We start from the raw sequence: 12,172 nt of genomic DNA, 5'->3' as shown, positions 1-12,172 counted from the left end.
TGATGCGCTTAGGAAATTCTTTACCACAGATCGTGACGGTGATGAATATAAGGATTGGGATGATGTACAACAGGTTCTTGCCAGGTTTCTTAAGGCTTACTGAAAACCTTCCAACAGTGATCTACAACACAAAGGTAAAATAAATTACAATGGTGATGACAATGACAGAGGCACTTTAACACCACAATAACGAAGAAAATGTACAGTAATTATAATAATAATTATAATCTCATATCACATCTTCAGTAAGACCCTAGACAGTTCCTGGTACCTTCAGTGTGTCTATGCTGAGGCCTGTCTGATTACTGATCTCACACACAACAGAGGTTGTGTCCGCACTGGGTTCGATTCCCTCAATCACACAGCCATAAGACTTCTCCCCCTGCATGGCCTGGACCCTGATGTCTTCTCGTTTCAACTCGAGGTAGTCTGCAGTTTTCTGGGCAGAGGAAAAACATAAGAAGGGTTGAAAAACAGATGAAGGTCTTCAAACAAAAAGTCTCTAACATATGCATCTTCACACTAGCTGTGATGTTTATAGGAGGTGCTCAAGTTCAATTCAATTCAATTTTATTTATATAGCGCCAGAACAATACAATTGTCTCCAGGTGCTTTACAGAGCCCAGTGCCTGGACCCCCTTAAAGCAAGCACAGTGCCAACATAGGCAAGGGAAAACTCCCTGTTAATCAAGAAGGAAACTTAAGCAGAACCATGGCACATAAGGTGGGCCCCATGTGCTTAAAGTCGGCCAGGAGGAGATAGGAAGAAACCTTAGGCTCACAAAGAGAAAGCGGTAGCTTGGTGGTGATATTTCTTGCATATATTCAAACAAATAAGCAGCGAAGCACAGAAATGGGCGCCTACCTGTATGACGACAGACATGTCCTTTCCCGTACGTGTGGTAGTGAAGCTCGTGAAGTGCGGGTCTGGGTGGTAGGTTAGCTTGACTTTGCAGCTCACAGAGTAGTTCCCCACCATCAGCATCACAGACTCCTGCCTGGGCATAGGAGAGTCTGACAGACCAGGGGGGGTGGAATAGACGAGTTTCTGGAAGAAGAAAAAGATTTCCCTTGTTTGTAAGGAACTATAGAAACACCTGACATAACCTGTTTAAATTAAAATCAAAACAATCTTCATCACAAAAAGCGGACTCAGGTGATCATGTTTCGGCTCATGCATGTGCTTGGTCTCATGAAGAGTTAAAATGTCGCAATCTGGCATAATGAAAGTGAATACTCAGCTATGACATTTGCCTATGACCAGACCAGACATAAACCTTAAATACACCCGTCATTCCAGTATAGAAAGTTCAAAAACAATGGGACATGCCCCATGTGTTGAAGAATCAAGCCTGTTTCAGTGACCAAAAACTGCTAAGTCAGAGTACTGGGGTTGATTAACAGCTGTTAGAAACTGAATCAGCAAGGACAGGCAGAGTACATGAATGACTAAGACATTATGTCATGCAACACAGAAGGGAGGAAGAACATCAGAATGTTTAAAATAAACTGTTTGATTAATTCATTAATTCATCCAAGGAAAAAAAATGAGGGGAGAACCACAGATGCTCTCATTCTTACCCCAGACAGGGGACGGAGGACAGGGGTGATCTCTTCAGATGACTCGCCGTGCTTCACCTTCTCCACAAACTCCAGCTTAGAACCCACAAACAAGATCTCTCTGCCTCCACTGCAAAACACAGAACACAAAACCCAACAGCAGGTCAAATGATGTGACATAACATCTGAAGAAGCTTCTGAAAGTGCTTGTATGATGTTCCTCTAGCCCTAAAGGTGCACAGCCGGGGCTGGAGAGCAGTGCTCACAACATCAAGCATGGGTTCAGCCTAACCCTAATGCTAAATAACAGATAGAAAGGTAAGTTTGTGTCTGAGACCACCTAGCCCTAATGCTAAGTAAAGGTGACAAGATTTGAGTTTGTGAAAAAGAGAACACTTCGTCGCAGGACCCCGCCCCCGCCCCCTCCCCCTAGACAGAGTTTTTGGACATCTTTTTAACATGCAGATGACCCTGCCCCCACCCCTGCGATGAAGATTTGACATCTTTTTCATATGCAGATGTCATGTACTATTGTAAATGATGCAACTAGTTGAGGCGGGAAGGTGCTCAGTGTTGCCAGATTGGAAATGGCGTATCGTATCAAAGGCTCAAAATGATTGTATTTGGAGGATAATTATCATTTCTGGCAACACTGGGAAAGCGGCCGACCAATGACAGTTCTCTCTACAGTCAGGTGGAACGTAAGGGAGATAGATACCCTTTCCAAAACGTAGAGATGTGTCTTTCGTGACCGATTCAGGACTCGGGAGTAACGAGTCCTCTCAAAGAGAGATTTGTTCATTTTCTCTTGGCCCGCATCGGGACTATTGCATAGGCTCAGTCAAGGAAACAGAAATGATTCGCAAAAGCCTTAGGATCATTTTTCACGCGACCTGCATAGGCTCAGTACTGGTAGCTAGAGGAAACAGAAATGATTCATTAATTTCCTTCTTTGAACGAGTCTTTGGATCCTTTTTTCACTGACCTGCATAGGCTCAGTGGGCCTACTGATAGCTAGAGGAAATAGAAATGATTTGTTCATTTTGACTGGGTCTGCGGATACGAATCTTTGGATAATTTTTCACATAACCTGCATAGGCTCAGAAGAAGAAACAGAAAGGATTTGTTTACCTCGTTGACTTTCGTGATACTAGATTTAGTAAGACGTGAATGATATTCCTTCACAAGTAATAATTACAGGTTTCGTTATTGTAACTTTTTTGTACTTTACTTACATTTCCAATCATTCAAACTGTCATGATACATTATTTTAATGCAGAAATTTCTTTTAAATTAGTATCTGCTGGTTTACATGCACTCACCTACATGAGAATATGATACGTGCTTGCCATGGACGTATTAAGGCCAGGGAATTGGCTATAAAATGTTAAGCAACACCCCCCCCCCCCCAAGTTGAAATGAACAAATGACTCGAAAAAAGATTATTTCATTTTACTGAACGACATTCAAAGAACCGAGTCAGTAAAATGATCAGAACTTCCCATTACTACAGCCTAGCCCTAATGCTAAGTTTGTGTCTGAGACAGCCTAGCCGTAATGCTAAGTTTGTGTCTGAGAAACTAAGTAACACAGAGAGAGCAATGGAGAAGTGAAATGGCTGTGCTCGGAAATTCAAGATCGGGAGGCTGTGTAATGTCTGATGCATTAGTTTGGATCAACAGAAGAAATTATGGTGACACTGAGCTATAGTGGAGACATCAGCTACTCACAGCGACTGCAACAGATTCTGTATCACATCAAGGAATAATGCATTGGGTCATGGGAAATGAAGATGCATACATTCAAAGTAATTTTAAGGACCCTATGTATCCTGGAGACTCTGAAGAGGCTTTTAGAATAGATGTATAAAACTGCACCTGGCCCACGTGGTATTCGGGGACAGGCCACTGCAGGTCGGCTGGGAGGCGTAGGTGAGTTTGGTGTTGCCATGACACTGGCCGTCTTGTGTCAGCACACACACTATCACAGTGCTTTTGGTTCCGCTCGGAATGTGAAACGTCAGCGACTCATTGGAACTGGAGTTTCCAGAATGGGACATCACTGGGGACCTGGTCATGTGACAAAACAGTGAATAAGATGACACATTTACCCACTGAGTACAATAATTTCCCTCTCCAGGAAAGGTTAGCCTGGGTGCCATCCGTTTTGTACGCGCTCCACTGATTGCTGCGTTCTTCTCGCTGAATAAAACGTCTGGGATCACTCGACCCGGTTTGGTCTGGTTATGATGTCACGTAATGAACTGAACCATGTGGGGCACGCAGGGCAGGGGCAAGTTTCTTGCATACGAGAGGCACAAGTGGGTAAATCAAACTCTTTCCAAAACCAGTTGGTAGCAGGGCGAGAACGTCTTTCCCGGAAAGAAAAGCTTTCAGTGCCTCATTTTGCTCACGTTTCAGCTCTGAAATTCCGTCTAAATCAGCAAGAACAGACGAAATCGCCTGCTCGATCAAGCTTGAACTTGTTTCGGCTTCAGTGTCGGCCATGTTTATGATAATGAGAAGCCTTCCCGCTGGGGCGCATATGGAAGGGACCAATCAGCGTGCTCTGCCATATTCTGACTGAATATTCAAATTCCAGACCAAACCGGGTTGGGCGATCCCAGACGTTTTTTTCAGCGAGAACGCAGCAATCAGTGGAGCGCGTACAAAACGGATGGCACCCAGGCTAAGGAAAGGTACCTACTCTTTTGGATTGCAGTCCATGTTTCCTTGGAAACGGACCTTCGTGACTGATTTCAGGTTCCTTCCTTTAATAACAGCACCATTTCGACCATGGATGGAAACTTTATCAGGTGTCATGGACAGAATTTCAGGCTTCTAATAAAAGTTAAGAGGAAAAAAAGTGACACGGAGAAAGAGACTGAAAGACAGAGTGTGTAAACAACATTATGAACTATGACTGAGTGTAAAACAGATTGCTCTGTCAACAGCATAAGCAAACAGATTTGTCCTCTGGTCAAATGTCTAAGAAACAATGGATGTCTTTGAGGATACCAGGGCCTCTTTATTTCAACATGACACATACCCTGAAGCTCAGTAATGTCTGGATGCCTAAGACAAAATTGCACACAGGCCACATTATATTTTTAACATATTTTTTACTATGTTTGGCTATGCCCTTAAGGAGAATCTTTGCTCGATTTAACTTTAAAATAAGCAGCTCAATTAAGCTGTTGTGTACACATCTCTGCTTGTGAAAATAAGTATTTAGAAAAACTGCAAGGAAAAAGCATGCTCAATGTTAACTAAAATGTTAGTCAAAATAATGAATGTAGTCCTAAAAGACTAATATAGTAATACAGATAGATTAGTTGGTATTGGCTCTGTGTGTTTTTCTCTATTCAGCAGCTCATGCTGGATGAGCCATGTGAAGACTGTCTAAGCACGAGGAGACGGGTGATGTGTTGTGAACATCCGTGCAAAGTGAACACCAGAGACACAACAGCTGCAGGCCACAGACCTCACAGTCTTGAAACAAAACTCTGGGCAGAGGAAATAAAAAAATAATGTAACCATTCCGGAGGGGTTCATTATTAATGTTTAAACACAACTGTAATTAGCTTCAAAATATACTGAATATACTGTTCACTAGTGATTATAGTTATGTTTAAATACATAAATGGTACAGTGTTTATTTATCTTTTATTATTCATTACTTTTTTATTTCCTGTCTAACTTGTTTTATTCAAACATCCAAACCCCCTCCACCCCAACCCGGTTTTATTGCAATGCATTTTAAAGTGTCACACTAAGAAATTAAAAAGAGAGGCCAATTTCTCAGTGGTGCATACATTTTACTGGCATTTGCAGACAAGTTATTTATATAGCCTAGTTAAGCAACTCTGGATGTTAGCCACTTCCCTGTTTCAGGACCCATGTTTGAAACGCATGTTCACTGGTCTGATGAAAGCACATTAAACTGCGAGCTGAAGACACAACTTACTGTCTGGTTCTGTCCTGGAGTGAGGTTTCTACATACATCCTAAGAAGAGGTAGGAGAAAGAAAAAGGGAACGAGAGAGAGAAAGAGAGAAGAAAGAAAAAGCCATCACATATCAGATATGACTTTTCACCTATGTGTGTGTACAGTAATTGTGTGGAGTTGAAAATCGTCGTTGTTATTGTTGTTGCACATCTGAGACACGTCTCACCTGTGCGGTCACATTGTCCGCTGTGGAGGCTGTCCTCCAGGTACAAGCATCACCTGAGAGAGACCACATACACCCTGCAGAGAAGCACTGCATACACCTGTGGAACACAAACACACAATACATTTGTTGTAAAAAATGTAGCCTCTTTATTTTCACTTTTAACCGAAAAGGTAATGAACATGAACAAGAGAAACGAGGCAGCTGTCTTACAAAGCAGAAGGTGGCCCTCCTCTGATAGTGGAGCAGTTTTCCAAATGCACCTCCTTAATGAGCGTCTCCCTCTGGATTGTAATGTTGACGCTTAGGCTGAGTCCTGCACACATGAACACACACAGACACATCAGTGCATATGGACATAACCTAGTCATCAACAAGCTGTTACTGTATCAGTAATAAGCAGACATTTGTCCATTCAGACACCTTCGGCAGGGAAGCTCTCACTAGAGAGGTTGCAGGAACAGGAAGAAGGCCCAGGGATGTCACACTTCTCTAAAGCACACGAGAAATCTATGCCACTGTTCAGGTTGGGTGCAGCTGTAACTGTGACGACCTGGCGAAAGACAGAACCGCAGACTGTCAGGCTCATGATGAAATCCAATCATGACAAAGCCACACTTGACAGAATATAAATAAGAAAAGCCTCCTCCACCTGCCCATTGGTGCTCTTCTTCATGTGGACAGAAATAATCTCCCTCTGCTGGGACGTCCCAGGAACTGAGACCCAGTCAGAGCTGGAACAGTCATGTTGAAACGAGCATCTGGAGAGGATCCAAACATATGGGTGTATGAGTGTGTAGGTGTTTGTGTATGTGTGTGCATCTGGAGAGGGACAGGACATACAAGCTACGCAGTTACTGTTGTACCAACCAGATGGGTGGAAAGCTTTTTAATGGATGAGAAGAGAACTGAGAAGAAGTCTGAAATAACTTGGTGTGAGAGAGCTGCAAGCATGGTTACAGTTCAAGTAAATATGCCGTTTGTGTGTTTCTGTGTTTGTTTGTGAGTATGTGTATGTGTTTGTATGTGTGAGTGGGCATGTGTTTGTGAGTGTGTATGTGTTTCTGTGTTTGTATGTTCATATGAGAGAGCGGGAGTGTATGTGTTTGTGTGTGAGTGTGTATGTGTTTCTGATTATGAGAAAGAGAGAGTATGTGTGGGTGTGTGTGTGTGTGTTTATGTGTGTATGTGTGTGAGAGAGTGTGTCTGTTTGTGTGTGTGTGTGTGTGTGTGTGTGTGTGTGTGTGTGTGTGTGTGTGTATGTATGTATGTGGCTGGTCATTGTGGTGACACATACACTTCATTAAAGCTGTTTGAGCTGTAGTTGTATGAAGGTGAAGGCTATTTAAAAGCACACCAGTGCATCCTCAAGTGTTCTCACCTGTTCTGAGACACACACCAGCCACAGAAGGGGTCCAGGGCAGACCAGCAGTCCCTCAAGGTCTGATACACAACACACTGGGCCACAGGGACCCTAATCATCTATAACACACACACACACACGCAAACACAGATGCACTCACTCTATCAGCTCAAAATGTCAACAGGAGCATATTGATGTGCTGTTCTGGCTGATGAAGGTCATGGGATTTTCAGTTTCCCTCCAGGCTACCATTTCTCATTTACACTTTTCAGCAAGTGAGTAAGAACAGGTATTACCATGTGGGACAGCAGCCACACACACTTTAAAAACGGTATTTTACCCCAGTTCTGTGGTGAACTGTTATGTAGTTGACTCACCTGTTTTCCCAGAGCCATGTAAATGTCTGTGTGATGCACTGGGGTAAAAAGAATCCTGGGTAACATTTGTTGATCCTCATTCGAACTGTACAGTACAGTGGGGCAGCCAGGTTTGAGGGATGCATCCACAACAAGCTGGAAGGCAAAGATTGCCATGTTTAGTTGAAGGACATTCAAAATTACTCTTTTAAAGCATTCAAAAATAAAGAAAATAAAGGCTGGGCTAGAATAATGCACATTGTATTTCTGTGTAGGTGAATTAAGATTTAAAATAGCAATGCATTGCATTCAACCTAAAACAACTGTTAAACAACAACCTACAAAACCGAGACCCACCTTGATCAGCAGTCCAGTCCCCGTGCAAAAGTAAAGCACATTCCAGGAGTTGCTCCTAAGGGCAGCGACCGATGTTATGGAGCTGGATCTGAACACCACCGCAGCTGGCTTTAGAACTTTATCTTTGACTAGATCAGACTGTAGAAGAGCCAATAACACACTGATAAACAGGGGTTCACTGCTTCAACACAGTAATATGATTCCTCTTAGTTTAGTCAAATTATTATTATTCAGAAATTAACAATACAGACACATATGTACATTTCAATACAGTAACATATTTTATTCATTCATGTTTTCTAACCTTTTTTGTATCTTCTTCGTTACACTCATCTTTGTTTAAGCAGAACCCTGAAACAGGGGCTGTTTGCGATGGGCTGATGTCAAAAATTGCCACCGCGGCGTCTACAGTGTTTTTCTTCTGAAAGACACCCGCCCAAAGCACCTGCGATTCTCCAGGAATAAGAGCAGACGACAGAAGCACCCAGTATTCACTGCCGTCGCAACACTGAAGCGACGCACCCGCGAGGGTTTCAAAGGTTTCCCCTTTAGTGTCCCGATTATTAAGCATCAACAGTTTGACTTTTGATTTGAGTCTGTTCTTGACATTCATAAGAAGATAGATTCGTTGTATATTTGATGCATTCCACTGGAAACCATCTACAAACTGAGTTTCCTGGCCAATAATTGGTTGGATGCCAGCGGGATAATGTAAATCTGATTTGGAGAAAATTCCTCCAAACTGACCATCTACAGTGTTCCGTAATGTTACTGAGGGGTCACTGTCACACTTTGACGTTCCTCCGTTTTTGGCCACCAATAAGTATTTGTCCTTTCCATGGTCTGTAAAAAAGGCAATATTTGAGTATGACCCAATGGATATACTTTCTCTGTGTATCCTTCTAGAGATGTTATTCAGGTCAAGAACTTCACAGTATCCACAGAGATTATCGGGGAGAGATCCGCATGTCAACAGAGTACCGTTACTGATGGAAGGAAGTAAAATCGTCACGTTGTTTGCAGATGAATTTGAAATTAGTTTAAGCATTTCCAGCGTGAGGCTCCGGGTCATCTGATGAAGTTGAGTAGGCTTATCCGTAAGGACGAATAGTTTCTCGATTCCAACGGCGAAATTAACAATATCCCCATCAAAAACGTGCGCTTCCTTACAAAGAGCATATCTGCAAGCAGCCAGAAGAAACGCGAGTAAAGCGGCTCCCATTTTTTGAGAAATTTCGGCTACATTTGTCTGAACAAGGAACCTGATGCAGGCGATTCGCTATCTCTGATCGCCCTGTCACTTAGTTCTCCTTAAGAACAGCAGTTTAAAAAGTTCAGTTCCCCTTTTCGCAAAAAGCTTGAACTTCCTCCTTCGATAGTGCAGGAAAAGTAGCCCATCCTAAAACTGGGTTACTTTTCGGAGTGCACATCATGAAATGATGAATGTAATTAAATAATGATGATCAAGCACGGATAAACTAAAGTCGAAATCAGTGTCTTCATTATTTTAAAGACAGCGTTCATTTCACGCTTCGCGTCGTGACTAACAACTTCCCGTAGCCTACCTGTTCTAAACTCAGCGCAAAGCACGGCCTCTTGGGGCTTTAATTTTTACAGATCTGACAGGTTCAACTTTAGCTGAGAACTAAATCTGTCCTACCACATCCCCCCTGTGGCAGGTTACGCTGATTTTCTGCAACCTCATAATAACGGTCTGGGCCTCGTTTCCCGAACGCGCACTTAGCCTAAAAAGCACTTGAAATCGTTCATAAGAGGAATCCTACGTTGCAGACGGGTTTCCCGACGCGGCACTTAGCTTAAGTGTATCTTTCGTTGAGAAGAATTCTACGTGTGGTCAGGACCAGTAGTAACTTCACACTTAGCGATGCAATCCACCAGGGGCGTCGTTCGCCCTATTATAGAAGAAATCCAAAGGATGTTTCTGTGTATAGCACATCATGAGAATGTCATTGTTTCACCTGCCTATTCCCATCAAAATAGAAATAAAGAATATTGAGTATTTGAAAATAAAGATTAGGCTATACATAACTAGTGCAGCGCCCGTAGGAATTATGCATTCTGTAGTGTTAGCAGACGTAGAGCTGTTGGGTAGTGTAATGGCAAGACATATTTGCACTCCACATAGGTACAGGTTACACTGAAGTATTATTGTGATGCATGTTTCCTTTTCATTAAGAAATGTGTTAATGGTAGCCTTTTTGGAGAGTTACCAACAAATAAAGTTTGAGATTATGTAGTGGGTGCAGTTGAATATAGATGTCAACGTTGCTGTCTAAACTATAAACTAAATGTCATAAAGAAAGAAATTATTTAAAAAGAAGTTATGGTTGAAATAGGATCACTTCTTTATTGTAAGGGTAAGACTTACCCGGTAAGTGTAGGGTAAGAATGGTCATGCAGTTGGACTCAAATGAAGGTTAATTGTATTGAATGTATGTAGCCTACTGTACTGTATGACTTCGATGATGCTAGCTTTGACAGCCCACTCTCAGACAGATCGTAATAAATGTCCTTACAATGGGAACACAGTTTAAATACTCTGCTGGAGATGGCGTTACTATCCCCGCCCCGAATTCAGTGCACAGTGCACGTTCGATGCACGCATAGGCTAGCTCATTTCACAGCAATTAACGTAAACAGGTTAACGTGACGTAAACAGCTCCTAAGAGATACTTAAGAACTCGTGCACGTTGCGCTCGTGCACCTGACTTTAAGTTGATGGTTGGGAAACGCACGTAAATAGAAAGTGTTACTTAGTCTACGATGTCGCGAAAATCCACGTAGGCCGTTAAATTACGTCGTTATCGGGAAACGAGGCCCTGTATGCTCGCCTGTGACATGTGGTCAGTATTGCAGTGTTGATCAGGAGAGCAGGCTTAAATCCCCTCTCCAGTGAAAATCAAGTTTTTAAACCATGTGTTTAATATGATACCCAACATAGGTCATATCATGTGCAAAATAAGCAGCCAGCCACGGCTGTTTATTTCCACCCTGCAACTGTACCAAATAATGACAGTCTCAAAAAACACGAAGTCAGATAGACTAGGTTTCATACATCACACATAAGGAACCAATCGCGTGAATTTGCGGGCTGGGGCTTGACATATTAGAGGAATCGTTCAACAATCGGAATGTTGCAATCCGGACTCCTCCTGGCCAACGGTCGAAGTGATGTGGGTTGGCGCCCTGCGTGGTAGCCTGCGTTGTGAGCGCTCAGAGTGCGAAGATGTTCGAGGCATTAACATGAAAAGCACTTCGAGTGCTCTTTGAGTAGATAAACGCAAATTTACACTTTTGCATTTAATCCCTATGAATTCCATTCGTTTTTAAAAAGTAGACACCCCAATAGAAATCTAATTAAATTAAGTAGGCCTAATAGGCTACTGTAGTTTATTACACATCCTCATTAATTAATACAGCTGACTGATTATTAAGACTTAATAATAATTCATATTTGGGACATTTGCATTACAAAACTGAAAAGGTACTGCATTACAGTTGCAGGGTGGAAATAAACATCAATAGCCTGGCCATTACCAGCCTGTGACTCCATTTCATTCCGTCTTTCAGTCTGGCAAAACGCTATGCATTTTCGTTTCCGAGATGAGCGGGTGCTTAGCTTGAGGTTTAAAATCATTGGAGTTCCCTTAACCAATCAGCAACGTTTAGTAAGCATTCGGTAGATTAAACTCTTCCCAAAGCCAGTTGGGAGAAGAGCTACGACGTCCTTTCCAATCATAAAACTTACAAGAAAATACTCTTGTTCTCCTTTTAATTTTCTGATGTTCTCGAGAGTTGAGACAACCTTTCCGATAGCTTTTCGTGTCTTTTCCTCCAAGGCGAGTTTTGCGTCACAGCTCTGAACTGTTCGCTGATTGGTCCTACAGGATTTTGAGTCCTGGAGACGATTGTCAACAGGGTTGGGCCAGACTGAGTATGAGCTTGAAATCAATTCAGGCGGAAATACGTAGGCTGGTGTCACCAGGCTAGACCATCAAGGCTAAGACTGTTAAATGTGAACAGGTATTTTCATAACAAATGTCAATAAATTAATAATATCTTTTAAAATAGACCGCTGATGTAGTCTTGAGTCAATTTCTTCGCTACATGCATGTGTGTGTGTGTGTGTGTGTTTGTGCTTGCTTGTTGGTATGTGTGTGTGTGTGTTTAAGTGTATCACCACCTTTGTTTGATCTGGAGCTCTGCCTCCAGCTGAAGCGGTGCCATGCTTTTGGTGAGGGTGAAGGGGCAAAACCTCTTCATGTGTAAAATGAGAACCCTAGAGAGAAAGGGAATAATTATAATCTGGTCCATAGGAGAGATCCCTCCATAAGGACCAATGCCA

The 12,172-nt window shown here is 42.5% G+C and overlaps 1 protein-coding gene across 1 annotated transcript in view; it reads right to left on the bottom strand.

The window, feature by feature from the left end:
- plxnc1 (plexin C1) overlaps positions 1 to 8,377 on the bottom strand; it is a gene marked incomplete at both ends in the record, with an annotated part of 25,902 nt that extends 17,525 nt beyond the window's left edge. Inside the window, 15 exons of the mRNA XM_080851722.1 lie at positions 25 to 121; positions 272 to 439; positions 866 to 1,048; positions 1,582 to 1,690; positions 3,438 to 3,629; positions 4,267 to 4,400; positions 5,527 to 5,565; positions 5,734 to 5,830; positions 5,944 to 6,046; positions 6,154 to 6,283; positions 6,383 to 6,491; positions 7,112 to 7,173; positions 7,471 to 7,605; positions 7,807 to 7,944; positions 8,111 to 8,377. Of these exons, the coding sequence (XP_080707848.1) occupies positions 25 to 121; positions 272 to 439; positions 866 to 1,048; positions 1,582 to 1,690; positions 3,438 to 3,629; positions 4,267 to 4,400; positions 5,527 to 5,565; positions 5,734 to 5,830; positions 5,944 to 6,046; positions 6,154 to 6,283; positions 6,383 to 6,491; positions 7,112 to 7,173; positions 7,471 to 7,605; positions 7,807 to 7,944; positions 8,111 to 8,377 (1,963 nt within the window). The remainder of the gene's footprint in view (positions 1 to 24; positions 122 to 271; positions 440 to 865; positions 1,049 to 1,581; positions 1,691 to 3,437; positions 3,630 to 4,266; positions 4,401 to 5,526; positions 5,566 to 5,733; positions 5,831 to 5,943; positions 6,047 to 6,153; positions 6,284 to 6,382; positions 6,492 to 7,111; positions 7,174 to 7,470; positions 7,606 to 7,806; positions 7,945 to 8,110) is intronic.
- Between the last annotated feature and the right edge of the window lie 3,795 nt (positions 8,378 to 12,172).

The sequence above is a fragment of the Sprattus sprattus genome (genome assembly GCF_963457725.1).
Source record: "Sprattus sprattus genome assembly, chromosome: 14".
Lineage (NCBI taxonomy): Eukaryota > Metazoa > Chordata > Actinopteri > Clupeiformes > Clupeidae > Sprattus > Sprattus sprattus.
This window is presented reverse-complemented; position numbering and strand designations above follow the sequence as displayed.